Source organism: Pyricularia oryzae, chromosome 2, assembly GCF_000002495.2.
Source record: "Pyricularia oryzae 70-15 chromosome 2, whole genome shotgun sequence".
In the NCBI taxonomy this organism is placed as follows: Eukaryota; Fungi; Ascomycota; class Sordariomycetes; order Magnaporthales; family Pyriculariaceae; genus Pyricularia; species Pyricularia oryzae.
The window spans coordinates 2,901,812-2,929,366 of NC_017850.1; the positions used below are offsets into that span (position 1 = coordinate 2,901,812).

Here is a 27,555-nt window from a genome sequence, read left to right on the forward strand (position 1 = left end):
TCTGGGTCTGTTCGGCTCAGAGCGGGACCCGGCTCCGTGTCCGGTATGAACTTCAGCTTCCGATGGCCATTGACAACAAACGATTAACATTGACATTAACCACAGCGAGTCAATTCAATTATTTGTCTTTCGCCAGCTAACATTTTTGAATCATGTTTGCAAATGCGACCGTTGTTCTGCACACATTGTAATCATCTGCAATCACTGATATGTGCTCCTTGAAATCGCTATTCCTTGTCTATCTAGGTAAGAACAGAGCGTATTCGATTGCACAGAAATCCCCTCCCTACCCCATAGTACATCTGACTGCCTCCTTATGCGCTCTTTTCCTGCTTTTCAATGTAGTTTTGTTGCTCAAATAGGTAGCCCTTGACCCTTGCCGTCTTGAGCTGCTGGAGATATCTCTCTGCAAACCCGGATTGCTTAGTTAGTAGCTGGCCGATGCACACCCAGAATCACGCCCATGTACAAAGTTTCGAGAGCGCGTGCATATGCGTAGCAGAACAACATACCTCTGAGGTGACCGCACTTCTCCAGGTGGTTGACGCCCTCCTTGTAGTAGCACTTGCCGAGCTCCTCGCGGATTAGCCGACCCATCATTACCTGCACCCACTGCTCGCGGACAATGGCGTCCTGCGCCGCCTTGAGGGCCTTGTTGTCATCGTAGTCGACGCCGTCAAAGGTCGGCGCGACCGTGGGCTTCTTGGCCAGGAACGCGGCGGATTCGGGTGTCGGCATCGTGTTGGTGTTTATTGACGACTCGGAGGATAAAGAAAGATGAATTCCTTGAGTAGATGTGTAGCTGCACTAAGACTCGACGTGGGCCGTCTCAATTGGGTTCGTCCGGGAGGTGTAAGGTCGTCGGACGGACTGATGGTACTGCTACCGGCGGCGACGTTTGCGATGATGCCGATTGATCCTACTTGGTAGAGCTTCATGATGTCTGTGCACCGTGGTTTGCTTCAGATTAGATAATCAAGCCAGCAAGTCCAGGGTAGGTAAGAGAGTCGGTGAAAGGTTGGAGCCAGGGTGTGATCGGCTAATAGGCAGTTCCCTGCATGAGGGGACCAAACGTGCATGGATGCCCCGCTTTCCGACCAACCTCGCAACTTGGTTGCATGGGAATTGGAGCTCACCGCGCCCGACAAAAAAAAAGGGTGGGCAGAATTTTTTTTTTTTTTTCTCGCCTCCGCGTGCTACAAAAGCTTGGTGCGCGCAGAGTTTCGCAACCTTCTTCCCGCTCTTTCTTTCACATCTTTTGTCTTACTTTGTCCCATCTTCTTCTCTCCCGTTTCCTCTTTGTTGCGACAAAGAGCTCGTAGAAACCGCACAGATTCATACTAGAGAAATTTTTTCACACTAATAATCACAATGGGCAAGGTTAAAGAGTCCAAGAAGGCCACCAAGGCTGCGCCCGCCGTCAAGAGTGCTGGCGTGACCAAGCCCTCGCAGACCAGCAGCGCCAAGTCCAAGAAGATTGCCAAGGACGTCGCCGTCAAGGCCAGCAAGAAGGACAAGAAGAAGAAGGTTGAGGTCTCGTCCGAGTCTGACAGCGACAGCGATGCGTCGGACTCGTCTTCTGACTCCGACTCCGAGTCTGAGGTCGAAGAGAAGAAGCCCACCAAGGCCGCCACAAACGGCAAGGCTAAGAAGGCTGCTAAGGCCGAGTCTTCCGACTCCGACTCTTCATCCGAGTCTGAGGCCGACAGCAGCGACTCTTCCGACAGCGAGTCCGATGCCAAGCCCGCTCCCAAGGAGAAGGCTGCCACCAACGTTGACAAGAAGGCCGCCGCCAAGAAGGTAGAGAAGTCTGAGTCTTCCGACTCCGACTCTGACTCTTCTGATTCGGACGAGAGCGACTCTGATGCCAAGCCGGCTAAGGCTGAGAAGACGGATAAGGCCAAGAAGGAAGAGGTATGAGCATATTCTCTACATGCTTTACCCCATGATACAAGGGATTTACTAACACATCTTCTGCTCACAGACTGATTCCGACTCTGACTCCGACTCTGACTCTGACAGCTCTGGCTCTGACTCCTCGGACGATGAAGAGGAGAAGCCGGCCAAGACCGAGGCTCCTTCCAAGAAGCGCAAGGCTGAGGAAGAGGAGGAGGCTCCTGCCAAGAAGACTAAGACCGAGGAGTCTGACAAGCCCTCAACACTGTTCGTCGGTAACCTGAGCTGGAACGTCGACGATGCCATGCTGGCTGAGGAATTCAAATTCTGCGGTACCGTCACCAGCGCTCGTGTCATCACCGACAGGGAGTCTGGCAGGTCCAAGGGCTTCGGCTACGTCGACTTTGCCACCCCCGAGGAGGCTGAGAAGGCTCACGGCGAGAAGCAGGGTGCTTTCATTGATGGCCGTGAGATCAAGGTCGACTTCTCTACTGGCAAGGCCACCAACAGCAACGACGCCGCTGGCGCTCGCGCCAAGAAGTACGGTGACACCGTTAGCCCCGAGAGTGACACCCTCTTCGTTGGTAACCTGCCCTTCGATGCCGACGAGGACAGTGTTGGCGCTTTCTTCAGCGAGGTTGCCGAGGTGAAGAGTCTTCGCCTGCCTACTGAGCAGTAAGTACCCCGCACTATACACCTTTAGATCTATAGGTGTGCATAACTAACCGATTTACAGGGAGTCTGGTCGTCGCAAGGGTTTCGGCTACGTCACATTCAACTCTGTTGAGGACGCCAAGAGTGCTTTCGAGCAGCTGAATGGCCAGTCCATCAACGGCAGGAACTGCCGCCTGGACTACTCTACTCCCAGGCCTCCTCGTGAGGATGGTGGTTTCGGGGGCCGTGGTGGTGGTCGTGGCGGCTTCGGTGGTCGCGGCGGCGGTCGTGGCGGTGGTGGCTTTGGAGGACGCGGTGGCGGCGGTCGCGGCGGTGGCCGTGGTGGCGGTCGCGGCGGCTTCGGTGGCAGCCGCGGTGGTGGTGGTTTCCAGGGCAAGAAGATCACGTTCTAAACGTGTTCGCCGCACACAGTTACCCAGAGGGCTTCTGTTCACACCTAGTGTGAGCTTAGTTGGTTGTCGGATTCGCAATGTCCCTGGCCCTCTTGGGGGTCGGGTCACTGAGGGATTACAGATCGTTGGCACCTTGAGAAAGGTGTCAGCGTCAGAACGATATACCCGAGGGCTTGATACTATCTGTGGGATAATGTGCTCTATGCGAGACACGTTGGCTGGCTTCTTCAAAAAAGGCTCTCCTCCAAGCGCTTGTCGCCCAGAGGCAATGATGGGTTCCCTTGTTACTGTGGGCTCTTGATTGGTGAGGCTGGTAGGAAATCTCTTGAAGAGTGCTGTTAACCCGGAAGGGTAACATGCATCTTGGATGAGGTGGACCATGCTTCCAGTTCATGTCGGCTTGTTGGTTCGAGGGTGTCTTGATACCTGCACTCTCACGCAGCTGGGGTTTTCGCACATTGGTTGCATGTCCTTTTTGACGTCCATTCAAGCATGGTCGGTTCAGGATCTCGCCATTTCTTGTGCTATCTAACCCGGCCTGTCAGTTTCCCGGATTCATTCTCTGGTTCTGTTTGATACCTCGTCGTCCACTGCCTTGGTTTCCAGCCGGTAAGTAGAACACCTGCGCTTTTTTTCGTAGTTAATATGGGTCTTATTTCTATCAAGGCGTTGGTGTGTAATAAAAGTCTTTATTTGTGAGCTCACTTATGGCCCTGCGTTATGCTGTGCATGATATTCGATGATGCAAGACATCCTAAAGCAGTCAGTTTTCTGGTAGCGTGCCAAGTGGCAGCCATCACGATGCACCGTAGGTAAGTATGGAGTATCTGTATGCTTGCTATGCATCTGCTTTTGCTTTTGGCTACCATTGAATTTATTTTCCTTCATTTGTATCCGTAGCGCGGTTAGCAGCTACCTTGATTCTCTTGAGTAAGCAGTATTGGCAGGATTATCCCAAGCGCATGCTTCCTGTCCAAGTTCGCGATACCCAAAATTCCATAATCGGATTTGTTGGTGCTTTTGTACCTTGTCAAAATGACATTTTCATCCTTTGCTTGATCGCTTTTGATTTCTTGACCACCACCTCAGTTCGTCTCAATCAGGTTGACACAAGTGTAATGCGGTGCGCCTGATTTCAAAGTCATCCGCCTGACCACTCAGCAGGGCAACAGCACTACAGCCTCTTTCGTCTTACACAACCCCCGCATTCGCCAGCTGATTTGATGGAGCAAGGGGATCCCCTCCCTTCGTGCCGCGAGACATGGACTCGCCATCCATTTTTACCTGACTTGACCCTACCCGCATTGCCAATCTTGCCAGATTAATACTATTCCGGTGCAAGACGCGTTCTCAACAAAAAATAGACGGTGCAGGTCATGAGGGACGTTTGGGGGTCGCGAGAAAAGGGGAATAAATGCCAGAGTGACTCTGGCGTCGCAACCCTCTTTATACATTTAGTCTAATGATTAAATGTAGGTGAAACAGTTGGCCATCAATGACAGAACTGCATCCTTCGTGCAACTTTTACCAGAGACGCAGGAATCGTCGGGTCATTGGAGCCAGTCCGGTATACTAGGTAATACCTATGCATACATACTACTTGATCTAGTCAAAGCCACTCTTTCACGGCAGCAAAAAAAGCAAAGAAAAAAATTAAAGCCAGCTCAAACTTGCTCAGAAGACAATCAATCAACCGGACAGCAGACAAAGGAACGGACGACCCTGTGCCTGGAACCAGTGGTGGGACAAACGTGAGTTTGGCGGGTTGAACAAGCCGCTGGAGGAAGAGCGGATCCCCAGACGGATGTGCTTGTCCCACTCCGTCACTTCACTGGTCACAGATGCATCGACACATCGCTTGGCTCCATTACACACCGTCTTTAACGTTGTAAACGGGCTCGACGGCTCCAAAAGGTTACCCACTTTCCCGCAATCCGTCAAGATTTGAATCCAGACACCTGCATATTTCTTGGTAGCCACTCCTCGGTAGTAGTGCATACCGCTCCTTCGCGCGCCCGCAGGGGACCAAACAGGACGGTCCCCGGACAAAGAAACAACAAAGCTCAGCAGAGGGGCAGCTGGCCAACCACAGGCTAACCAGCCCATCCATCCATCCCTTGACGTGAGAGCGATTTAGCCTTTGCATTACATTATCTCTTGTACTTGGGGTTATGCACCCCATCCATCACCTTCTTACTTCTCTTCTCTTTATTTTTATCCTTTAATTTCCCAAAGTTATTTGGGCGTTTACGCCAAGACGACAGTGCTATTAAAAAGAAAACCTCGGTATTACCTGGGAATAGATCAGACTAGCCCAGGACTGATTTCCCCGCTTACGTACCAACCCCGGTCGATCACGTCGTTACCGTTGCGATAAGGCACCGAACGAACGGACTCTGCGCGGGGCTTCTATCGACAATCAACAAACATCCTTGTATAGGCAGAAGTCAAAGCCCAACAACATCTCGAACGACTCCGTTTCTCTCCTGCGCTTTAACCAGCCACCGGCGGAAAAGTCAACTTTTTTTATTCATTTGCTCTTCTTCTCCTCTCACCATTCTTTTCTATTCATTTGCTGCTCTCTGCCGTCTGCAACTCTGCTGGTTGTTTACTGGAATGGATTACTTCGATAGCCAAGGGCGACGGCCTGATGACGCCACCGTCCCATGCACCGACCCGATGATCAACCCCGATAAGAGGACAACGACCAACGCGGGTAATAGCCCCCTGAATAACAACACTGTAGATGCGTCCTCACAAAGGCGTCGTAATGATGGTCAGTTCGCATCAAGAGCAGAACGCGAAAGGCTACTTGCCCCGCCCACTCCCAACAACTCACCGCTGACGGGCCAAGCTTCAGAATCTTGGGTCGAGATCGCCTCGCAGCCATCCTCCTCGTCGCTTTCGTCCATCGGCGACGAGATCGTGACAACCGGTCTGCGCGTCCATCGTCGCCGACACCAACTACACAACCGCCAACCTCACAGCCAAACCGGCAACAGAAGCGCGATGCCGCAGTCGTATCTAGTCAGCCACACCGCTGCACGGGGCAACACAAGTAGTCAGGAGGACATCGGCACAGAGAGCGAGTCAGATACGTCACCCTTGCACTTGGGGTCCCGGCAGCAGACAGTTGCGACCGCGGAGAATCCCTCTTCAGGCTACGATGACGATGACGACGATTCGGGCGACGAGAATGCCACTGCGCTAGGACGGCCTGCTCCGCCGGCCTTCAGGCCGCAGCCAAATGCCTTCTCACACCCTCCTAGTCACCTCACTCACAGGCACTCGACGCCTTCGTACTCTAGCAGCGGTCTGAACCCGCACGAGCGCGTTTCGGGTTACCGGAGCAGGCGGTCGTCGTACTCACGGGGCTCGCATCAACGGCCAAACTTCATGTCACCCAGCTACAGGGAAGATAACGATGCGGCGCTGCGAGCTTCTCTGACAACGCTCCTATCTTGCGCCGCCGCCGCGCGGGCGCTGCCGAAGCGCAACGGCGAGCCTGAGGCCGTCGTTGCGGGCCCTTCGTCCAACGTGGCTGCCTTGCAGCCGATGGGGTTGCGGCTCGTTCCCGAGGCGGAGCTCATGCGCGGGCCGGACGTGTCTCCACGAACGACGTCTCCCCCGGAGCCTTCAAAGGCGCAGGCGCAGACACAGCCTGCGGTGACGCGGACGCCGTCGTCGACATCGGAGCGCAGCGCCGACAAGGTCAGCAAGCGATCGCAAAAGTCGGCATCGGGTCCTGGCAGGGCGACCAAGAAGAAGCGGACCTCCGAGTCAGCTGCAGATAACATGTCAGTCGCTGCGACGTACTACATCAGCCCGACGCTGATGACTTGGGTGGTCGGCGCCGGGGTCGTGGTGTTGGTGTCGGTCGTCGGGTTCGGCGCAGGTTATGTGATTGGCAGGGAGGTCGGACGGCAGGAGGGTGCCGGTGCGATCGTGGGAGGGGTGGGCCGCAGCGGCAACGCGACGGGCTCGTGCGGGCGCGAGATTGTGCAAGGGACCGGCACGCTGAGGCGGTTCAGGTGGGGGAGCATGGGCAGGAGCGTGCTAGCCTGATGAGAAGTGGTGGCGGTTTCAGCTGACCAGGGGCAAAGTGACGGGCTATGCATGCATGGTATCTACACGAGGGACGACGGTATGTTAAATCTTCTTGGGGCTTGCATCTTTTCTTTCTTATCCTCTTCTCCGAGATATGGGGTCAAGGTGGAACTTTTCTTCTGTTCCCTCTTCACTCCTTTTCTTATCATCAGGTTTCCAGGACTGCTTCATATGACCGAGAGGCTGTCGACGTCCAAAGCTCACATCCTCTTTCTTTTTTAAACTCTCCTCTTTTTTTGGCTTGCTAGAGTCTGCGGGCGTTCCTTAAGCATTGTTATTCTCCTTTTTTGGCTTGCAGATTGCAGCGCTTTTAAAGTCGTTCCTTTTTTTTTCTAGCAAGAATGTTTCGAGGTGGTTTCTTCATCCTGGTTCTCGATTAGTTGTTCTGGGTGGCTACTCTGTTGAATCTTTTGTTATAACATGAAAGTGTGCCGCCGATGGTTAGCATTTGAGCATCTTGCTTGCTCTGTCTCTCTCTTATGGATTCTCGTTTGGCTTTTCCTCGACGTTTGTGGGTGGATATACCTCTTTTTTTCTTCTTTCTGTAACGAGACCAATCTTCGCATACCTAGGCAACAAGTTCTATTCGAGTGGCAACTATCTGAGCGTGTCGCCTTTTTGAGTTGCTGGAGTTTTCTAGTCGTGTGCTATCACGCTGTGAGGTTCTGTAGTGGATGAGATAGATAGCAATGAACCTACTGCGGCGTGTTATCTGACCGTCTGGGCGCCTGGTTGAACGCAGTGATACGAAGTTTCCTGTGGATGATCTTGCCTTTTTACAATCGGTTCCTTCGCCACAAGAATGTTAGGGCTCTTCCAGGCGCACAGGAGAGTTATTGAACTGGAGTAGCAAGCAAGACGGGCTATCCGCCAGAGGTGTGTGCCCGAGCTTTCCCTGGGGAAACAAGTTTATGTAAGCCCAAGGGGAACTTCATAAAATTGTATATGCTGCCCTTATTCGCCTTTGTATGCTCGTTCTATTCTTAACTGCATGCAGTCACACCGTTTAGAGAACATTCAAGCTCAGACATCATGTTGAGAATCACCGAACTGCCTGCTCCCCTTAACTCAGGTTGGTTTTCGGACTGTGCTGCACTTGTGTTATGTGCTATGATACTGATCAAGTCTGATGGCCTGCATGTTTCTGAGCGGGGGTTTGAGATCCAATTCCATAATATCCTACCCCGCATGTATGACGATACGGGATGGACTTTCCTGACTGTCTCTTATTCCGAGGAATCAGTTTTCACCAGCACCTTCCTATATAGCGGGTATATTTGCTGTTTAATTTTCCCATATTAATTCCTTAACCAAGTCTACCCTCGAGCTCTGTCTGAAACCTTGCCCCCTGACAGACACCCAAAAATGTCGACAATGCAACAAGCAAACCGCCTCAAGCAGGCCTTTATGACAAAGAAGCCCGCTTTTGGGCTGTGGCAGATGTTACCGGGCTCCAACATCTCGCGGGCTCTTGCCAGGACGCCGGGGATCGACTGGGTCATGGTGGATTGTGAACATGGAAACATTGATGGCATGCGGCCTTTTCTTTGTTGTCTTGCGGGCAGATCCCGTAGCGAATACGGCCATTATGTCAAATTTATAACGTCTTCAGTTGCATAATCCGTGGCTAACTTTTGATACGGGATTGTAACTAGATGCCGCCATGCATGAGGCTGTGCCTGCCATCGCCGCAGTTGGCGTTTCGCCCATTGTGCGGATACCAGACTTTCAACCATGGATGGTCAAACGTACGGCTTGACTAATTAGGGATGAGTTCAAATACTCTGGCTCACGCAGAGCCAGGGCAACAAGACATGATTTGCTGACATGCCTATGGTACAGGAGCTCTTGACACTGGAGCTCATGGGGTACGGCTCAATTCTCTCTGCCTCTGATGGACGTTTCCCTGGTCGCTCAGGACGACTACTGACATCCAAATACATTACAGATCCTTGTACCGCTGATCAGAACAGTTCAAGAGGTCAAAACCCTGGTGTCGGCGTGCAAGTTCCCACCCGAAGGGACACGGGGCTTCGGCTCCCCCTTCGCCATGCACACCTTCTCTCCGACCCCGTCAATGACGACGTACCTACAGTCGGCTAACTCTAGCCTGCTGACCATGGTGCAGATTGAGACGCGGGAGGCGCTGGAGCGGGTCGCCGAGATCGCGCCGCTCGTCGATGTCGTGCTGGTTGGGCCCTTTGACCTCGGCAACAACATCGGGCAACCGATCCTCGACGGCGTCATGAGCCAGGAACTGAAGGACGCCGTGGAGAGCGTCAGGGTCGCAGCGGAGAGGGCCGGCGTCGTGAGCGGCATCTTTTGCACGGGTCCCGAGATGGCCAAGAGCTGCGCAGATGCCGGCTGGGGCATGATCAGCGTCGCGACAGATCTGACGGCGTTGATGGGAACGATGGAGGAGAGGGTTGCGGTTGCGAGGGGAGAGGGTAAGTTGGGAGCGAAGGGTGGATATTAGAGGGCAAGTTGACAGGATCCTCGTGGGAGAGGGATTGAGCGATGGATCATGTCCCAAGGTTGTAGAGTAAGACAATAAAACTTCCATCTGCATACAGAACGTATTCGTTTATAATTAGACTATTATCCTGATACAGCAAGATTTGTTCAGGCCGAGTTTCTTCAGACGTTTCTGCTTTTCTGGATACGGCTGTGGTATTTTAATCGGTAGTTATAGAGCATGACAATGGTCGTTTTTCTGGAGTGAGGCTCAAGGAATTTTAAATAAAAACAACATCGAATGAATTGGAGATTCAGTGGCCAGCCAGTGCATATTATTTTCGGAAATGACACATTCTAGGCCTTCTCAGCAGCATCCATCTTGCCCTGCACCTCGCCCGGGGTGAAGCGATGCATCAACTTCAAGGCACGGGATGAAAGCTGAGGATTCTCCTCTGGCGCATCAGCCTTGCTGACGTGAATCTTGCCCAATAGTTCAGTCAGTAGAGTGCGACGTAAAATGGTATATTAAACATGAGTAACTGGTAGTTTATCTAACTTACAACGGGAACGTCAAAGTCGTATAGGTCTCGCCATGCCTTGGCCTCAGGCTTGATGATATCGATTTCACGGTAGATGAAGGGCCGATCGTCCCAGACGGTCGATAGGGTGGTCTTGGCACTTGTGCAGAGGCCGCAGTTCTCGCGTGTAAAGAGAGTGATGCGGCATGACTGCAACAGACGAGTTGTCGCACGCATTTTTTGAGCCGTTTACGTTTTTCTTCCTGCTTGTTTTGTGCCTTGGATGTTGACTGTTTGTTGCTGTTTTATTCACCAATGCGCGTGTTGTTGTGCGAATTTGAACCACCCCTGATACCAGTGAATCCCGTCGAGGCAAGCTCAAAAGTGGTTCGAGTCGCTGCAAGGGGCCCCTGGCTTGTAGCTCCATTCGGGCTTAGCGGCATCCCTCCATCCCCGCGGTAGTGGACCCTTGCCAGTACTCAGATGCTTGCTGCCCCTCTCCCAATGACGAAGTAGCACTCGATAGATTCTGGAAGCTCTCAGAACTTTTTGGATTCGAAAAAAAGCGAATCCGCAAAAGAGAGAGCGAGGAAACAGCAAGTGTCCTAGGACCCCCGTTCAACTGACAATTGCTGATTGTTATATGAGTCAAAGCCCTTTCGAGCTGCAGGTCACCAATTTAGTTGCCGTCGTCACGTCTCTCACGCGAAAAGTGTGATCCCCTTCACGAGCATCACTAGCTAGCTGGCCTTCTATCTAGAATTAACCCCAAGCCATCAACCACTTCACCCAAGGCACCTAAGCAAGCAAGGGACCTGAGCTGAGGATCTGATCACAAGCATCTACGATCTGCATTCAACAAATCGTCAACTTTAACAACCTCCCATCTTCCAACCCACTTCCAATGGCGCTCAAGTGTGTCCATCAAGGTTGCGGCAAGACGTACGCCGAGGGAGAAGAGGATGGATGCAACTACCACCCTGGTCCTCCCATCTTCCACGAGGGGCAGAAAGGTGAGTTTGAGTGATAGTTTGGTCTTTGCTTGGCTTTCTATTTGCTTTTTCTTTTATTTTTATGGAAATTATGTCTTGTCTAACAACCCCCGACTCCCACCGGCAGGCTGGAAGTGCTGCAAACCGCGCGTCTTGACCTTTGAGGAGTTCATGTCCATCACCCCCTGCACCCAAGGGCGCCACTCCACCACGGACCTACCCCCAAAGATTGAGAAGAAGGAAGCCCCCGCAGACGCGCCCACGCCCACCGCCGCTGCCACCCAACCGCCGGCCGTGCCCCGCGTCCCTGTCGCCTCCGCCACGGCGACCCCACCGACGGAGGCACCCGCACCGCCGCCCGAGTCGGAGGACGACGACCCGGCACTTGAGATCCCGGACGGCAAGACTTGCAGGCGGAAGACCTGCGGCGCAACTTACAAGAAGGGGGCCGCGAGGGAAGGGGAGCAGTGCGTCCACCACCCGGGTGTGCCCATATTCCACGAGGGCAGCAAGGGTTACAGCTGCTGCAAGCGGCGTGTGCTTGAGTTTGATCAGTTCATGAAGATCGAGGGATGCGCCACCAAGGGTAGGCACCTGTTCATCGGCAGCGGCGGCAAGAAGAAGGGGGCCGGCGCCAATGGTGCGGGGGATGGTGAGCAGTTGTTGGAATCGGTCAGGTGAGTGAATCTCTTTGCAGAGTACAACACTCAATTTCTGCATGTGTTTGTTGCACCGGTCTAGATTCGTTATTTTTTGCCTCTCTTTGCGATAAGACATCAGGACGGGCCACGCCAAGTACTAGACCAGCCGATCTGCCAAGCGTCCGCCGCGACACACCGACCGTCCACAACCACGAAGGCCGTCATTACGCACGGAGGGGCGGGGCAGCAGACTACGCGGCTGTGCTGCGGCAAAGGCGCCAAGTCGGCCCTTCTTTCTCCCCTTGTGTTTTATACCAAGGCTTTCGTGTCTGTACACTGACGTCTGTTTTTTTCCCTCTCATCTAACTTGGCAAAAACAAACCACATTAGGCACGACTACTACCAAACTGCAACTACCGTTATCGCGTCCTTCTTCCTCAAGAAGATCGACAAGGACCGAGCAAAGGTCATATTCAACGCACAGTCCATCACCCTGGACCTGCCAACCGCAGACGCCACGCGCTACCGGACAGAGGTGCCTCTCTTCGCAGCCGTGGACCCGGAAAAGTCGTCGTACAAAATTTTGGGCACCAAGCTCGAGGTGAACCTGGCCAAGGCGGATGTCGCGTCTTGGCCGGTGCTCAGAAGCGACGAGAGGCACACGGGCGAGATACTACAGGTCGGCAGGGCGGGGAGTGTTGCCCGGTGAATTTTCTTTGAGGCTGGGCTGGTAGGGTGGCGCTTGGAGAAGGGGCAGCAGAAAGAAAATTTCTCGGCCGGGTGCGTGAAAAAAAAAAACAAGCCATTGACCTCGCGCCAAGCCGTTGAGGCGGCAGAAGTTGCATTGCCGGCACCGAAGGACGGAGCGCTAAATAACGGCCTAAGCGAAACGGCGACTAGTCGCCAAGAGCCTTTTTTTTCTTAAGTGGCCAAAAACCTGATTGAGGGGTGACTAAACATAAAAAAAGAGCGGAAGAAGAATTGATACCAAGATTTCAACCTGCCAGCATGCTGGTCTATAGTACAAAGGCATATAACCCTTCCAAGACCCTAACCAAGGGAGAGTATCTTATCTTGATGATCACAGCACAGCGCGTGGCGCGACCAGGGGGAATAAAATGTTCCACCAGGTAGCTCTCAACACGAGAGAGCATAGTGTTGAGAAGGGGGGTACGAGTTGGTACTGCAGTCCATCGCTGCCCAATTGCTAGTCCAGATTGGTTTTAGATCGCCTCGGTCCATTACATTAACCCATTTGGATCCAAGTTGCCCAAGCCATCTACTGTGACGTGGCTCGTCCCGATCCTGGACATGACCCTGAAAAACGCCAAGCCGTTGTTCTCTCTTTTCTCTCTTTCTCTAGAACTAGTCTAGTAGTATCTATCCTGTTTTGTCTTTATAATTTGTTCCTATTTCTAGTCTTGTCACGATTCTTGGCAGTTAAACTCTACCCGTGTCTGAGCTAAGACAACTTTACTCCCCCTCCTTCCAGCTGACTAGAGGGAGGGGGCGCAAGATTTGACAAATGTCTTGGGGGTTGTCGTGTGAGTAGAGATGGAAAAAAAAAGCATGGCACACCGCCGTGTCGGACAAGTGGCGGACGGGATTCGGTAATTTGATAGGCTTGGCGTGGTCATCATGGGAGAGAGTGTGAGAGAGAAAAAAACGCCTTTGGAGAAGAGAAGAAGAAGGTTTCTTACCGACGAGGCGGAACAGATGGTCAAAAAGATGGGACGGGATAGGTAGGTAGGTACCTTGCCTACGGATAAAAAAATGGTGGGAGCGGGAAGGGAAAGAAAGAAAGCCACCGAAAAAGGAACACATCACGAGACTTGCGACCTGGGAAGGGGAGAGACGGGGGGGACGAGGCGTCGCTTACAAGACTTGGCGTGGGTGACACTTGCGTACACCCAGAAAACATGAATGATGACTTTTGCTTTGTTATAGAAAGGTTCTTTGTTCTTGGATTGTTTCCTCCCCCTTGTCTAGTCATATGTAGTCATTGCTTTTCGACTTTGCACTGCCCCGTGGCCCCCCAGTCCCGGGGAAGACTGCCGTCCATGTAAAAAAGATAAGATTATTTTTTGTTTTCTGATACTAGACCTATAAAGGACTTTGGAAAACGGCTTAAGCTTGACTGGCAAGACTGGCATGACTTTTGCTTCAAGAGCCAGTCAAAGTCACGTTGTCAAGCACGAGGATGATTCAGCCTCACTTTCTTTTTTTCTTCTTTTTCTTCTTTTTTTACTTTTGTTTCCTCCCGCCACATGTCTTTTTTTTCTTACAATTTTTGGTACCTACGATTCAAGCCATGGTACGATTACACAAACGGGTGTTGGTTGCCACCGAACCCGGCCGGTTGGGTTTCTGTTTGGTTCCTTGGCTTTTGTGGTAAGTGGCTTGGACAGGGAAGGATTACACGGACCGGGTGAAAGAAGCAAAACAAAAACAAAACCACCAAAATTCTGGCAGGAATTAGATGGGAAAGATTGGGCAAGGGGGAAAAAACGTGCATCGTGACAGCTTGATCATTCGTGGCATTTTGGTCCATTCCTTTCTCGGCCCAACATGAACACCACCTTGTTTGTGTAACGACTCGGTATGGAACCGATGGTTTCCTAGTTGTACGGAAAGATCATTTGTGTTGAGGACAAAGAAAAAAAAATAAGACACGACGGATAGATGCATCTCAAACTGATCCCGCGGGTTCCTTCGGGTTGAGTCAAAAAAAAAAAGTTGTGTCGATCTGCACAATCCGTGAAGTTGTGATCGATACAACTATCAACTGCAAAATCAAGCCTTCCCTTTTGCCTCACAAAGCTGTGGCGAAACATTGCCTACGGTAGATCAACGTAATCAATTGTCATACGCTCACAATCAAAGCCACTTTGACAATCACCGCCACCAAGAACCCCTTTTTTTTTTGTCACACAAGAAAAGACCCCCAATTAACCAAACAAAGCTGATTGGGATCGGGCATTAAACACTCGGTATCAAGAGGATTGGTAGATCACGTTACTTTCCATGTTGAGAGAAAGCAGAAACAAAAAAACAAACAAAAAATGGAACAATTACGTTATTACTGCCTTACGAGTCGATCTTGGCTCCGGCCTTCCCGCCAAGCCCTACCATTTGCATTAAGTTCGGCACTAGACATGGCACAGTAGCGTTCCGGTTTACAGTATACCAAGGAGGAAGGGAGGGGTGGGGGGGAGTGGTTCTAGTCTAGTCTAAATTGACATCAACGTCGGGGGTTGGAAAGGGGGAAAGAAATGATACGCCGAGTCTTGGCGATAGGGGCGGGGAGGGGTGTGTCGTTGTCTCTATCTGTGTGTGTGTGATCTAGAAAAAAAAAATTATGAATTAAAAATGAACGTCCAAGAAAAAGAAAGGCGGTGACGCGGCTATCTTCATTTACGTAGTTAATCTCTTGAACATAAACATTCCAAAGCATTGAAAGTATGGGATTTCATATCACGAGGGAGTCGGGATATGCATATTAATCTTGTTCCGGCTTTCGGGATTGTGTACGTGATATATTTACTGTACTGAGAAAAAAAAAGCCAACAAAAGTATAGATGAATACGGGGCGCAGTCTTTTTTTTCATTCTTGTTTTTTTTTAAACAGTGGTATTTTGCTTCCCCCTTGGCTTACAAAATCATGAGATTCCAGGGATTTCAGTATAACGCACCTATGAATCTAATGCACGAGATTTTAAATAGATAACTGTAAAATCAATTTCTGCCGCGTGGGCAGTCAGTCATGTGGTGACTTGCAGCAATATCAAAAAGACGAAACAGGCTGCTCAGAGCTTAATGGCTTACCAAAGACCGAGGTTGACCTATCCAATTGTACGCCGCCCGAACTCAAGGCGCAGTTCATACGCAGTAGTCAACACTTGCATCAATTAGAAAGTTTGCCTTCTCGGATGAACAAGGCGGTTTAAAATATCATTGGCAACGGGCACCACATGTGCATATTGACATTAAAACGGGTTATAACCAAAAAAGTAGTAGTGAATTTATTGGGCACTCGCAGTGTTGAAACCCCGAGAATATGGACAAGAAAAGAACAGAAAACAAACAACAGGCTGTCCGGAAATCTATCTATCGCATATTTCCCCGCAAGTGATGCCTTTCTCTGTCTCATCTAATAATGACCATCCATTTAGTCCCCATGTAAAACGCAGATAAATGACTTGATAAGAGCAAAAAAAAAGAGAAAACCCAAGAAAGAGATATACACAAAAAGACAAAAAAAAGAAAAAAAAACAATCAAAATCCCAGGGGCAGTGGAGTCCATCCCGATCCTGCCTCATGTCGCTTTGCCATGTTTATCACCGTACTCCGTAAATGCTCCCAGGATAAAAACAAGAGATTACCAAGACCTGAAAGAAAGAAACAAACACCGAGTGCCCTGTTATTTGTCCCGCACCCGATATCACTCGTCATAACTAATAAATCCTTCCATTTTGCTGGTTTTCATCATGGTTTCGCAACACTAGACGGAGGGGCCGCCGGCGCGCCAAGGTTTAAATCCGACATGAGCGGCAGGTTGGGGGCCGCCCTGGTGTTTGACCTCCTTGGGCTCGACGATGAGGACGAGGGCTCTGATGCGATCTGTTGTTGTACCAAGGCGGCCTTCGGTGGCTGTTGCTGTGGTTGCGGCTGCTCGTCTGCAAACATAACCTTGTCGCGGCTGAACGAGACCATAACTCGCCCTTCGTTGTCCCTCGACAGTAGCCTGCCGCGGCACTCGAGATCCGGGCTGGACTGAGAAAATTGGATGATGATCCCACCGTCCGGCGCGGTTCCTACAAATGCGGCTTGCTGAAGTAGAGGAGTGGCTGCTTGCGGTTGTGGGGATGCGCGCCTAGGAAGGGCCTCTACGCTTTCGTCGCGGATTGTTGGTCTACCAAGAGATAAAGACTGTTAGCTTGAAATTTCGATAAAAAAATATTTTTTAGGTGACCAAGATCATCAGGCTGGGTTAATAGATGGAGGGGGTCAGGCTAGCCAAAGGGATGATGGTTATGAACCATGCCGATAACTGCTCATCTCTGCCCAATTGGCATCCAGAAACAAGAGCCTTTCATTTCACACAACCCCCACATAGCAAGCCACCGCTACTGAAGTGGCAGGGGAGTATGGCAAATGAAGACCCAAGTGACTCTTGAGTGCCGAGCTTGTAGGGGAAAACGGGAAGGGGATCAAATGGTGGCTTGAAAAAGAAAAAAACAGAAGAATCATTAAACAGGGTACACTTACGTCTGGCTCATAGACAGACTCCCAGCCTTACTGTTCGCTCTGCTTCTGCTCCTTGTGCGCTCCATGACCTTGGTGCCCTTGCGATGGAGCATCGAGTTGACCAGGTTACCCAATCCGGCAACGACCAGAACTGGCGTTCCCAGAGCCAATGCCCACGGCGGTCGGTCGTGACCCTGAAGCACCAGGGCCATGTGCAAAATGATTCCGAAAATGGCAATGACTGATCCGAACTGTAGCATCGTCCAGGTGGCCCAGTAGAGGGACATGAGATCCTCGCCGTCGCAGAATTGCAGGGCCAAAAGCGCGTACACCTCAATGACGACCATAACGACAGAGACGGAGGCGCAGGAGGCACTGACGTAGAGGCATCGGAGATGAAGGTAACGAAACTTGGAGTCGTCGCTTCTCAGGTCTTTTGTGCGTTCGCTCGTGCTGTTGATAGAGTTTATTAGTATGAAAATGTTGAACATGGAGTGTGAGACAGACAAACAAAAAAAGCCGGTAAAGACTCGCAATGCTTCTTTCCAATGGCAGGAGTAAAATACTCACCGTGAGTACCAAAATGATACAAATGAGAGAAGTAGGATGTTTCCGCCAAACAAAACCCAGTATAGCAAGTCGAAATGTACCCTGTCCAAACGAGAAAATGGTCCAGCATAGTGCTCACAAAGGGCTGGGTTTATATCGTTAGCACCTTTTCCGCTGGTGATGCTAACCATGTTGTCCGTTAAGCCGATATCTGTCGACATGAAAGCTGTGGTGTTGGTTCTCGACGAACAAAGTCAAGTAAATGTCTCTACAGCTGATAAAAGGTGGGTGTATATGCCAGATGAGGAAATGAGAAGAATCCGGCTAAAGATTTGTCGTTTAAGTTGAGACCAGCGGGTGGGTGGTAGGTTGAAATCCAAGTTGCGATGACGGGCTTCTGTGCCACCAAAGTCCTTGGCACGTTTCTCGTTGGTGACGGGTTGAGGAGGGACCGTGCCTTGCTGGAGGAACTGACTGGGTGATAATGGGTGGTGTCTAGGTAGGTGTCTAATATGGGACTGCAGTTCGGCCGATGTACAGTCCGAGCTTTGAGTAGATTCGGGGGGCCGGACCGGTTGTTTATCTGGGACTTTTGATGACCAGAGAGACAGTCTAGACCTCGAGAGTAATAAGTGTTACTCTGGATGAAAAAAAGAGCCACGAGTTCAAGGTGTTCTTCTAAAAAAAAAAAAAAAAAAAAAAAAAAAGAGTCCGAACAATGTGGGATGGCACTCTCAAGTATAAGATCACTCTCGTGTTCTGTGTCTTCTCATGTGGCAGAAGCAAGATCTGGTTTTTCAGGTGGTGGTCTTTTTTAACCTTGGAGACGTGGGGTCCAAAGGGATATTTAAAGGTCGGAAGAGCGGCTTGAAGATGGGAATCTGGGTGCCAAGACGATGTGAAGATGGGGAAATTAGGCGTATAGATATAACCACCAGAAAAGAGTGACAGAAAAAGAGATCCAAAGCTAGACAGATTACCGTTGAGGCAGGTAGACGGTGTGGCAGAAACAATCGTGGACAGGGAATGACCCAATATCCGTACTGCCAAGGTGTTCAGGCAACGCTCCTTTGGGCCAAGCCTCGATCGACTGTTGTTGAGACGAGACTGCGAATGCAAAACTCAAACAGCAAACACCATCCATGTACATGGGGGAAACTGCCTGACTGACAGGGTGGAGGATCTTATCTAGCAGAATGCGGGCTGACTGGGGTCGCGGGGTCGGGTAATAAAATGTGGACAGACCAGACGGTACGGCAAAGTATGAGGCAAGGGGAAGCGAGGGAGCCCAACCCAACAGGCAGAGTAAGAGATCTAGACTAAGATAGGTGGGCAGGTAGGGAAGATAACACGCGAGAGACTCCGGACGGTGGAGAAAGGGTATGGGTGTGAAGAGTTGAAGAATAATTTTAAAAAAAGAAAAAGGCCAGGGCTACGAGCGAGTAGAGCGAGTGGGCCTACCTACCGAGTCTAGTCTGGCATGGCAAGGCACCTACCTACCCTAGGTAAGATAGAGAGAGGTAGGTAGGTTAAAGCGGCGGCCGGTAGTGGTGTGCGGTAAAGAGAAATTGCAGGTGGGTGTAGGTACCTACCTTACCTATCTCGCTTAGCCAAGGATGGGTAGTGCCTGGTTACGTAGATAAACTGGAATCAGAAAAAGAGATGCAAAACAGAGAACCTGACAGGAAAGACAGCATGGGGCCAAAAGAATCCCATACCCAGGCGCACCGACAGGAGCGTGCCAAGAAAAGCACCGCCATTGAAAACTTCCATAACGGGCAGTAACTTTGATAACAAAGTTAATAATAAATTATAACAATAAAAAAAACGACAGCAGGAGCGAACTGTACTACATTACAACACAGGGTGTGGCCAGTATGGCGTGTCAGTAACCCGGCCGGGCGGGCAGGCAGGCAAACAGATCTTTGCGGTTTCCCTGCCACTAGTCCATAGAAGACCAAGGAAAAAAAGACGGTTCCCATACATACCGGTACAGGTGCGGCTCACCACGGCGCCTCTAAATCCGACATGGGTATTGGCTTTTTCCGTTGATCTTCAGTGGTATCCGTAGCGGTACCTAAATTTTCACGGGGTATAATCACTTACACATATTCTTTACCCCTTGCTTTCTTCTCGCTATCAATCTCTTGGCTTTTTCTTTGCTTCTTCTCTCCTTTTCTTTTTGGTTCAATTGTTTCTTTGCGAGCTTTGTTAAACCTGTGAGAGTATCGGTTTGACTACCAAGCCTTGGCGTTTGTGATCTTCTGCAGGGTTCCATTGCTTGAGGCGACCCGACCGAGGGCTTGTTGCGTCTTGGCAGTGAGAGGGTGTGTATATAATTACAAACAACATGAATGGATGTTGAAAGATTTCGTCTCGATCTGGAAACTTGGTGGGCCAGCGAGATCTTGCGTAACCTACCGGCTCTCAGTCAAGGCGCCAAGCCTTGCCGGGACCACTAGGGCCTATGATTGGGCCCGTGTAAGTGTGTGTACAATGCGGCGTCAGGTCTGACCACGTTAGCGCGGGCGGTCTGGGTATGTTAGCCCGACGGGTAGCCAGTTTATGTCAGGACACCCCAGTGACGTGCAATCCGCCAAGATTAAGCTCGGGGGTGGGCATGACATCCGATGGGTGTGAGGTCCCGGGATAGCCGCGAGTCCCTTCACAGCCTCATTCACTCTATCTTGCGGAACTTTGTACAAACAGACTTGGGGGCAGATTGATACATCTGAAAATGGAAACGAGTGGAAAATTTAAATGAGGCAGAAATGAAGAAAAAAAAACCGCTCAGCAATATGAGATAGTGGGCCTCACTAATTAAGACTTTCTCTGCAGAGGATCCTAAGGTTCAGTTTCTGAGTAAATCAGAGTAAATCACTGCCGTTGAGAGCCTAAGATGGGGCATTTACTTTTATGTCGAGTGGAGAAAGCCTCACGAGCTGTATTCGTAAGACCAGCACATATTGCTTCTTGATTATGTAAGGAGAAAAAAAAAAAGAGACAAAGAATGAAGAGAAGAAAAATCTAAAATTTTAGGCTCCAAACCCCTCAATCAACTCGACCCTGTCGAGCATCATTCCCTTTCTCATGACGTACTCTCGAAGAGCCGCGAATTCTTCGCCTTCCTCCTCGCCCCAGCGCGATGGCTGGGAGAAACCGAACGAGCATGCAACCTTATCGAGGGCCGCACGCTCCTCCTCGCGTGCCCAGCGTTGATACATTGAGGTGCCTGGGGTCCACGTGACCCGCTTCATCTGGTCGTTGCCTGTAGCGGTTGCGATCATACCAATGATGCCTGTGAAACCTATGTAGGTGATGATGCCGGCAAAGGCTATAGTAGTGGCTTTGGAGCCGTCCATGGTGTTCTGTAATGTTGACATCTTGGATGCCAAGATGTAGATGACGCCAGGAAGCGAAGCCAGACAGGTTACTGGCAACGCAGCTTTCTGGAGAAGTTTCGATCGAGTAAACGCCTTGGCAGAGTAAGTGTTCTCAATGATCCCCACAGCGGCATCCAAATTCTTGGCTTCGATTGCGACATCGAGGGCGGCCTCCGCAATATCAGGATCTACAGCACGAGCCGGCATGTCTGGATTCTGTTTGACATATTTGATAGATCCTTCGTTGTCGGCCTTTTGAGGCACAGGCTTTGACGCGTACAGGGAGAGTACATGCGGCAGTGTTTCGGGTCTGCCAAGACGTGCTTGAACCCGAATGTATTGGCTAAGCACTTGTCGGGGGATAGGAGCGTTAGGGTGCGCTATTATGGCATAGGATGTATCCCATATGGTGTCCATAGCCCTCTTGTGCTGGCGGGCAAAATCACCGGCTGAATCTGCCCGGGCTGAATCAGGCGACGGGGAAGGACCTGGTGTCTGCGGCAGACGGCGGGCAGGGGGAGCTGAGGTGGGCTCGGTGGCAGTGCCAAGACCGGCATCCCCCTTGGATCTCGAGCCAGCCGCAACGTCAGAGGAGGAGGAACCATCAAATGACAGGAGCGCCTCGGACGCTGACGGGGCCGGCTTTGACTCAACGAAATTGGCATGTTGAGGTGGGCGGATAGAGTTTTTCAACAGACCGGTGGCTCTTTCACACGCTCGTAGGACGGACATAACTGATTCCTCAGTAGGAATCCCGGTTTGGCTCAGGAAGAGGCTTTTGAAGTGCAGAACAGGTGCGATAACTTTGTCCAACGTAAGCCCTCCTTGGGATTTGGTACTGCTATTGCCTCGTTTAGCATCTTGGTCGTCGTTACTTGCCCATCTTGAGGTGGAATTTTGCCTTTGGCCATGACTACCAATCCCTGACAGACTGCTGGCAGTGCGGGATCCGTGGACGCTGGTTGTGAATCTGCCATCAAAGTTAATGCCCGGTGGAAAATTGCCCAGGGCGTGGGGGTTCAAGTCCCGTGACTTGGACGAGCGTGCGGACGCTCGATAGGAAGCCCTGGCTGCTCCCGTAACCGTGGCCGCCGTAGCCAGCGATGCAAAAGAATGCCTTGAGGAAAGTAAGCTGCAGATGTTACACATCTGGGGGCTTCTAGCCGAGGTTGGCCGCAACGGCAAGACCGGACGATACATTTGTTCTCCTCTTTTTTTTCTTTCTTTTTTTTTTCTTCCGTCCGAGAGGCCCGGCCAGCAAGCAGTCAGAGGCGATGAAAGCCCGCGCTATGCTTCGCAATGCTTATGCGCTGCTCTCCGCTTTCTGCGATCTGTGATGCTTGCTCTGCTATGGATGCAGTTATTCTGCAACGCCCGTAGCGTGGAAGCCTCTCTGCTGTATCAGCTGAAGGGCTCGTTGCGATGGGATGAGATTGAGGATCCTCTTCTGTCTGTCGTGCTCGACGCCTGAATGTCTTGGCGTCGATTAATCTCCAGCACGTGAGTAATGCAGGTCGGTATGTATGTATGTGGTGCGCGTTGGGTCTGAATCTGTGTTTCTAAAACCCAATTTTGGCAACAGGTTGTACTTATGTGCTTGATTTAATGGACCCTGCGTGTTTGTCCTGTCTGAGGGTGACCAAACAAACAGCTTGGTTTTGATTGATTGGCCTGTCCTGTGTCGTGTCGTGTCGGTCGGAGCAAATCAAATCAAATCACGTCGAAGTTTTCTCAGCCGCGCTCAGGCCAGGGTTCATGGGACAGACAGGCACGCGTTGATCTCCTTGCCGCAGATCTGGGATGCTACATCGGGCCATTCATTGAAGCACATGGGTCTGGACTTGATCTGATTGTGGATGTGCCACTGGTTATGGTGGTGAATTTCCATTTTCCAATGAAATCAATGGGGGTCGAGTGGCTTGAGGCTCTCCAAATGCCTTGCACTGTTGCATCGCAGGAATTCCTCCAGCAAATGCACCGTTTGTGAGTGGCCTCAAAACTGTGGAGAACACCACTCAACTCAGCCACAAAACCCCACATCTGAGTGACGATACTCCTTGCCCAGTGAGTGCCCAGTGCCCCTACGTTAGTTAGCTGCGTTGTGCCTGTCCATCGGGCTGCGGTACGACATGCTAATTGAACGACACTCAGTCATGAGTTCGACTGAACGCTTGCATTCTGACACACGAGCCAACTCCCAACTGTCCCAACCCGCTGTCTCTCTCTGATCGCTTCTATTCCCAGCCAAGTACCGACAAAACATTTGCACTCAAGCCCGCCGCTGTTGCTGAAGACTCTGTAACGACCCGACGAGTCAAGCGAACGAGTCGTCGGCCGCCCCCTCGATCGCTCACCGTTGTGGTTGCTGTTGGTACCCGTTTAGTCACAAGCGTGCGGGAGCAACGGCCGGCGGCCGCGACTGAACTTGCCTTGATGGCTTACGTGTGTGCTCGACGAACCATCTTATCTATTTGACATTTGGGCTCAACTGCTGCCTACGACGTGAACCGGTGGTCCCTTTCGACCTGGGGCCATATATTGATAGGATCTGTCTGGGGCAGAGCTGGGTCGACTGCAAGCTAGCGCAGCCACCTGCAAACAATACAAAGATAAACACTATACCAAAAATATTTCTGACTCGGCTTGACCGGTCTTCATCAAACAAAGATGCCGCCCCCTCCTCCGCCTCCCCCACCCCCTCCCATGCCCGGTCGGGGCGGGCCGCCGCCTCCTCCTCCACCACCAGGCGGGCTACCTGCCAGGCCTCCAGCGGGGAACAACAGAGTAAGTCGACCCCGGGGCTTTTTGATATGGTCTGGTATACTGTTGTGACTAACCGAGTTCTGTCGTTACCTTATACAGGGTGCACTCCTGAGCGATATAACAAAGGGCAAGGCTCTCAAGAAAACCGTCACAAATGACCGTTCAGCACCTATACTTGCCGGCTCTGGTGGTGGCACCTCTGCCGCACCTCCTGTCGGGGGTGCCCCACCTGTGCCCGGGATGTTGGGCGGTATGCCAAAGCCTCCGGGCGGTCTTGCGCCTCCGGTCCCCGGCAACCGGATGAGGAGCAATAGCGATCATGGAAGATCTGACTCTACAGGATCAGCCGGAGGCTTGGAGACCAGTGCTCCACAGCTCGGCGGTCTGTTTGCTGGCGGTATGCCAAAACTGAGGAAAACTGGCGGTGGTGTCGACACAGGAGGTATGTTGGGATGCATATATAGCCCCGTCTGCTTACTTGCTCCACACTAACATGTACTTTGGCAGCAAACCGCGATGCATCGTATCTCTCAGATCCGGAAAACTCGGCAGGTTCAGCCCCAAAACCACCGTCAATGTCTGCTCCAAAACCACCATCAGGCGCGGCTCCTAGAGTGCCAGGTCGCCCAGGCGTTCCTGCTCCGCAAGTCGGGCCAACATCTCATCCTTCGATTGCGAATTTGAGAAAGAACCCTAGTGATGTCCAACGGCCATTCTCATCCGCATCCATGATGAAGGGGCCACCTCCTCCAATAGGCAAAAAGCCACCTCCGCCTCCGGGGTCTCGTAAACCATCATCAATAGCAGTTGCTCCTCCAGCTCCACCGAGTGCGCCGCCTGCTCCACCACCTCCTCCCCCTTCTGCCGCTCCAAGGCCGCCTCCAGCTCCCTCACGTGGAACTCCGCCACCGCCAGCTGTACCACCCAGCTCTGGGCCCTCGTCAAACGGGGCAGCAGCGGCCAGTCTCGCAGTACAAGCTGCAATCCGAGCAGCATCAAGTCCCAGCTCGGCTCCAGCGGCACCACCGCCGCCTCCGCCACCGCCGGTTTCCCGCGGCAATAGTAACCCAACATCACCGCCGCCGCCGCCGCCTTCTTCTGGCGCGCCACCACCACCCTCGTCACCAGTCCCGCCGCCTCCGAGGCCAGCTCAGCACCAACAACAGCCATCAGCCAGCCGTGCAGCGCTGCTTGATCCCGCAGCGTTCACGCTAACTCCCAATGGCGGAAAGCTACACAGCCCGACCCGGTCACTCTCTGGGGCACGGCCAGGGACTGCAGGAGGTGATGGTGCCAATGGTGGGGGCATGTACGTTGTACATGACCCCCGTTGGAAGTTTGTGGGGGAAGACAAGTTTCCGAAGCCACGAGAGTTCTCAGGCGGGGCCAAGCGATACCGCGCTGGTAGGGGGAGCAGTGTACCATTGGATCTAAGATCACTGGGGTAGATCTTGTCAGGGTGGATTGGGGTAGAGACATGTCTGAACTCCATCGGAGTGGGTATTTCTTATTTTGTTTTGAATCTGACTATGGAGAACAGGTTAGAAGAAGCATTTTTTGCCGCGGCTGGAATAATCAAGTAGGCTAGATCGACGGTCTAGAACTTGGCAGTTTACAGAAATGATCTTATCCCTATCAAAACCACGTGCCAAGCCTTGTTTTGTGTAAAGAATTGGAAGGCGGTTACCACTGACACCCGGTCTCCCTATTCACTGTCTGAGGTACACGATGCCCTTATTTGCGGGCGAGCTGGGAGAGTGCCTGTGTGCCTCTTTGTGCAGGGCCCCACGTGGTACACGTTTTTCTCTACGCCCCATCTGCTATAGACCGCCTTTATTTTCGTCTCGTCTAAGCTAACTTTTGTATGCAGAACCGGGAAGGGGGTCCTGGTCTTTTGATGTCTTGCCAGGCTCCTCTCATCCGTGACTCGCTCCCCGCGCACCCGGTAACTCTTGCTATGTTGACAAAGCAGAAGAGAGAGAGAAATTGGGGAACTGAAAATAAAAGAACAGAGAAAGGGACAAGGGACCATCGAGTCAAGGGTGCCACATGTCGAAACGGCGACATCCTCTTTACCTGCTTTGTGAGACTTGACTTGTACACGAACTGCGTGCCAGACAAAAGCACCAGGGACGAGGGGCGGGCGTGAAATCTTGCCATTTCAGGAATAATCTCGAAGAAGGGACGACCAAGGGGGGTGGGGGTCTGGAGTCTTTGCATGTTTGTGTTGATTTCAAAATTTCCAAACAATGATAAGGCGAACTCAGGGTGGCGTGCTATATGGAACTGTAGGCAGAGAGAAGGAAAGCAGGAAAAAAAAGAGGCGAATTACTCTTTTTTTTCTCTCTACATCGCTCTTCTTTCTTATTGCGTATCTAGGCTCTATCCTTGCCAAATAACTCTTTCGCTGGATCTATGAGTCAAACACGCTATTGGATCATATAAACCGCCAAGAGTGCTTGACGGTGCTTCATTTTCTTTTCCCTCTTTTTGTTTTTTATAAACTCTGGGCGAATTAGCGGACTTGACCGACGACCGCGCTCAGAATAGACTGGATCTGACAAGAGAGGTCATTGTTGTGGATGGGGTGGAGGGGATCTACCGTGTCAAAAATGATGCATATAGTCACAACGATAAATGTTTTATTGATGAGGCTGTGCTGGGGGGGTGTTGGGGAACGGTGTTTACATGTGAGAAACCGACTTGGTAGAATACTTTTCTTTTTTCTCTTGGCTTGGAATAGTTGGGCAGTCCATCCCATACTACCAGGGGTTACGTTGAGCCTGGGGTGTTGCCGAAAAAAGCTCCGAGGGATTTGATGTCCAAATTAGAACATACTTGATTTACTAGAGGTAAGGTATGTAAGGTACCTACCTAGGTAGGTATCTAAGCAGCAAGCTCAAGGCTCTGACAAGGAAGTCAAGTCTGGTTGGTCCTTGAGGAAAATTTCCCAATCCCTTGGGTCACTTGTTAGAACTGCCCAACTGACAAATCATCATGTCCCAGATATTTTTGGTGTCGACACAACAGCGGCCGATTGCCCCGAATCGTCGTAGATCTTCATGAACTCGGAGGTCTGCTTCCCGCTGCAATTTGGTCTCATACTCGGGGGAAAGGGCTTCATCACGCTCTGCAGTCAATCTGCTGATCTCATGGGCCGCTACCTAACAACCCCCTACACTGTAGAGTGTGATCGATGCCGGCAGCCGGTCGTGCGACCCAGTCCGCAACCAGCTCTTGTGTGAACGCGGTATCCTCAGACCCTTTCACTTGAAGATCCACACATCTAGGTCATTATGTCATTCGACTTTCCAGTATGTTTAATGGGATAGTGCGCTGGTAGATCGACCTGTAGATTTTTGACACCCTAAAAAAGAAAACACGACTCGGTCTTGCTGATTTGCCTCTTGCAGATGGCGCGCTCGTGTGTGTTCGAGGTGTCGATTTGACATGAGATTCTCAATTCTGCCAACTGTTCGCTGTAGACGGACTCCCTGTCCTTCTCGGAAACAACCACCCATTTTTGACAAAGGGCATCTCTCATCAGGAGACATACTTCACACAGCCCAAGTAGGAGGCATCCTGACTATCGATAGTATACCAAGGAGTTGTTGATACTGGGCAATGATTCTTTACATGATACAAGCCAACCAGCCGTACATCTATCTACCATTGAATTAGGACACATATCCTCTTTTCCTTGTATCAAGTCAAATCCCCAGACTCGGCATCCGAATTCATTCCCTTTCTATCGAGAACTATGTGGCCATTCGAGAATTATTTCCGCACAGTCCCGTACGGCTAGCTTTACTACCGTGTTCATGGCAAAACATCAGCAACAGATAGATATATACTATCACCTCTCGGACGTTTCAAGCTTCAAAATTCCCGAAGAAATGCGGCCACACAGGAATAGCGCCGCCAGGTTTATCCAA

At 51.3% G+C, this 27,555-nt stretch overlaps 9 protein-coding genes across 9 annotated transcripts; 5 read left to right on the top strand and 4 right to left on the bottom strand.

The window, feature by feature from the left end:
- Window positions 1-38: 38 nt before the first annotated feature.
- MGG_01267 (uncharacterized protein) lies at window positions 39-973 on the bottom strand. The gene is made up of 2 exons (XM_003714132.1): window positions 513-973; window positions 39-406 (listed from the first exon to the last, which is right to left on the bottom strand). The coding sequence occupies exons 1-2, from the start codon at window positions 736-738 to the stop codon at window positions 315-317; spliced, it is 318 nt and encodes a 105-aa protein (XP_003714180.1). The 5' UTR covers window positions 739-973; the 3' UTR covers window positions 39-314.
- Window positions 974-1,166: 193 nt separating this feature from the next.
- On the top strand, window positions 1,167-3,667 carry MGG_01268 (nuclear localization sequence binding protein). The gene is made up of 3 exons (XM_003714133.1): window positions 1,167-1,914; window positions 1,985-2,571; window positions 2,633-3,667. The coding sequence occupies exons 1-3, from the start codon at window positions 1,372-1,374 to the stop codon at window positions 2,961-2,963; spliced, it is 1,461 nt and encodes a 486-aa protein (XP_003714181.1). The 5' UTR covers window positions 1,167-1,371; the 3' UTR covers window positions 2,964-3,667.
- A 1,325-nt stretch (window positions 3,668-4,992) lies between these two features.
- Window positions 4,993-7,802, top strand: MGG_01269 (uncharacterized protein). Its single transcript, XM_003714134.1, has 2 exons — window positions 4,993-5,739; window positions 5,824-7,802. The coding sequence occupies exons 1-2, from the start codon at window positions 5,580-5,582 to the stop codon at window positions 7,026-7,028; spliced, it is 1,365 nt and encodes a 454-aa protein (XP_003714182.1). The 5' UTR covers window positions 4,993-5,579; the 3' UTR covers window positions 7,029-7,802.
- A 493-nt stretch (window positions 7,803-8,295) lies between these two features.
- MGG_01270 (2,4-dihydroxyhept-2-ene-1,7-dioic acid aldolase) lies at window positions 8,296-9,702 on the top strand. Its single transcript, XM_003714135.1, has 4 exons — window positions 8,296-8,601; window positions 8,726-8,818; window positions 8,913-8,938; window positions 9,019-9,702. The coding sequence occupies exons 1-4, from the start codon at window positions 8,436-8,438 to the stop codon at window positions 9,544-9,546; spliced, it is 813 nt and encodes a 270-aa protein (XP_003714183.1). The 5' UTR covers window positions 8,296-8,435; the 3' UTR covers window positions 9,547-9,702.
- MGG_01271 (uncharacterized protein) lies at window positions 9,646-10,389 on the bottom strand. The gene is made up of 2 exons (XM_003714136.1): window positions 10,088-10,389; window positions 9,646-10,007 (listed from the first exon to the last, which is right to left on the bottom strand). The coding sequence occupies exons 1-2, from the start codon at window positions 10,280-10,282 to the stop codon at window positions 9,882-9,884; spliced, it is 321 nt and encodes a 106-aa protein (XP_003714184.1). The 5' UTR covers window positions 10,283-10,389; the 3' UTR covers window positions 9,646-9,881.
- A 175-nt stretch (window positions 10,390-10,564) lies between these two features.
- MGG_01272 (CORD and CS domain-containing protein) lies at window positions 10,565-13,789 on the top strand. The gene is made up of 3 exons (XM_003714137.1): window positions 10,565-11,058; window positions 11,165-11,714; window positions 12,069-13,789. Exons 1-3 carry the CDS (start codon window positions 10,950-10,952, stop codon window positions 12,385-12,387), a joined length of 978 nt encoding a protein of 325 aa, XP_003714185.1. The 5' UTR covers window positions 10,565-10,949; the 3' UTR covers window positions 12,388-13,789.
- Window positions 13,790-16,163: 2,374 nt separating this feature from the next.
- On the bottom strand, window positions 16,164-17,733 carry MGG_01273 (uncharacterized protein; the record flags this gene model as incomplete). Its single annotated transcript, XM_003714138.1, has 3 exons — window positions 17,496-17,733; window positions 16,947-17,378; window positions 16,164-16,590 (listed from the first exon to the last, which is right to left on the bottom strand). The coding sequence occupies exons 1-3, from the start codon at window positions 17,693-17,695 to the stop codon at window positions 16,164-16,166; spliced, it is 1,059 nt and encodes a 352-aa protein (XP_003714186.1). The 5' UTR covers window positions 17,696-17,733.
- Window positions 17,734-20,035: 2,302 nt separating this feature from the next.
- MGG_11026 (uncharacterized protein) lies at window positions 20,036-22,785 on the bottom strand. Its single transcript, XM_003714139.1, has one exon. It carries the CDS (start codon window positions 22,055-22,057, stop codon window positions 20,510-20,512), a length of 1,548 nt encoding a protein of 515 aa, XP_003714187.1. The 5' UTR covers window positions 22,058-22,785; the 3' UTR covers window positions 20,036-20,509.
- Window positions 22,786-22,953: 168 nt separating this feature from the next.
- MGG_11243 (uncharacterized protein) lies at window positions 22,954-25,337 on the top strand. Its single transcript, XM_003714140.1, has 3 exons — window positions 22,954-23,641; window positions 23,720-24,062; window positions 24,128-25,337. Exons 1-3 carry the CDS (start codon window positions 23,525-23,527, stop codon window positions 25,066-25,068), a joined length of 1,401 nt encoding a protein of 466 aa, XP_003714188.1. The 5' UTR covers window positions 22,954-23,524; the 3' UTR covers window positions 25,069-25,337.
- The last annotated feature ends 2,218 nt before the right edge of the window (window positions 25,338-27,555 follow it).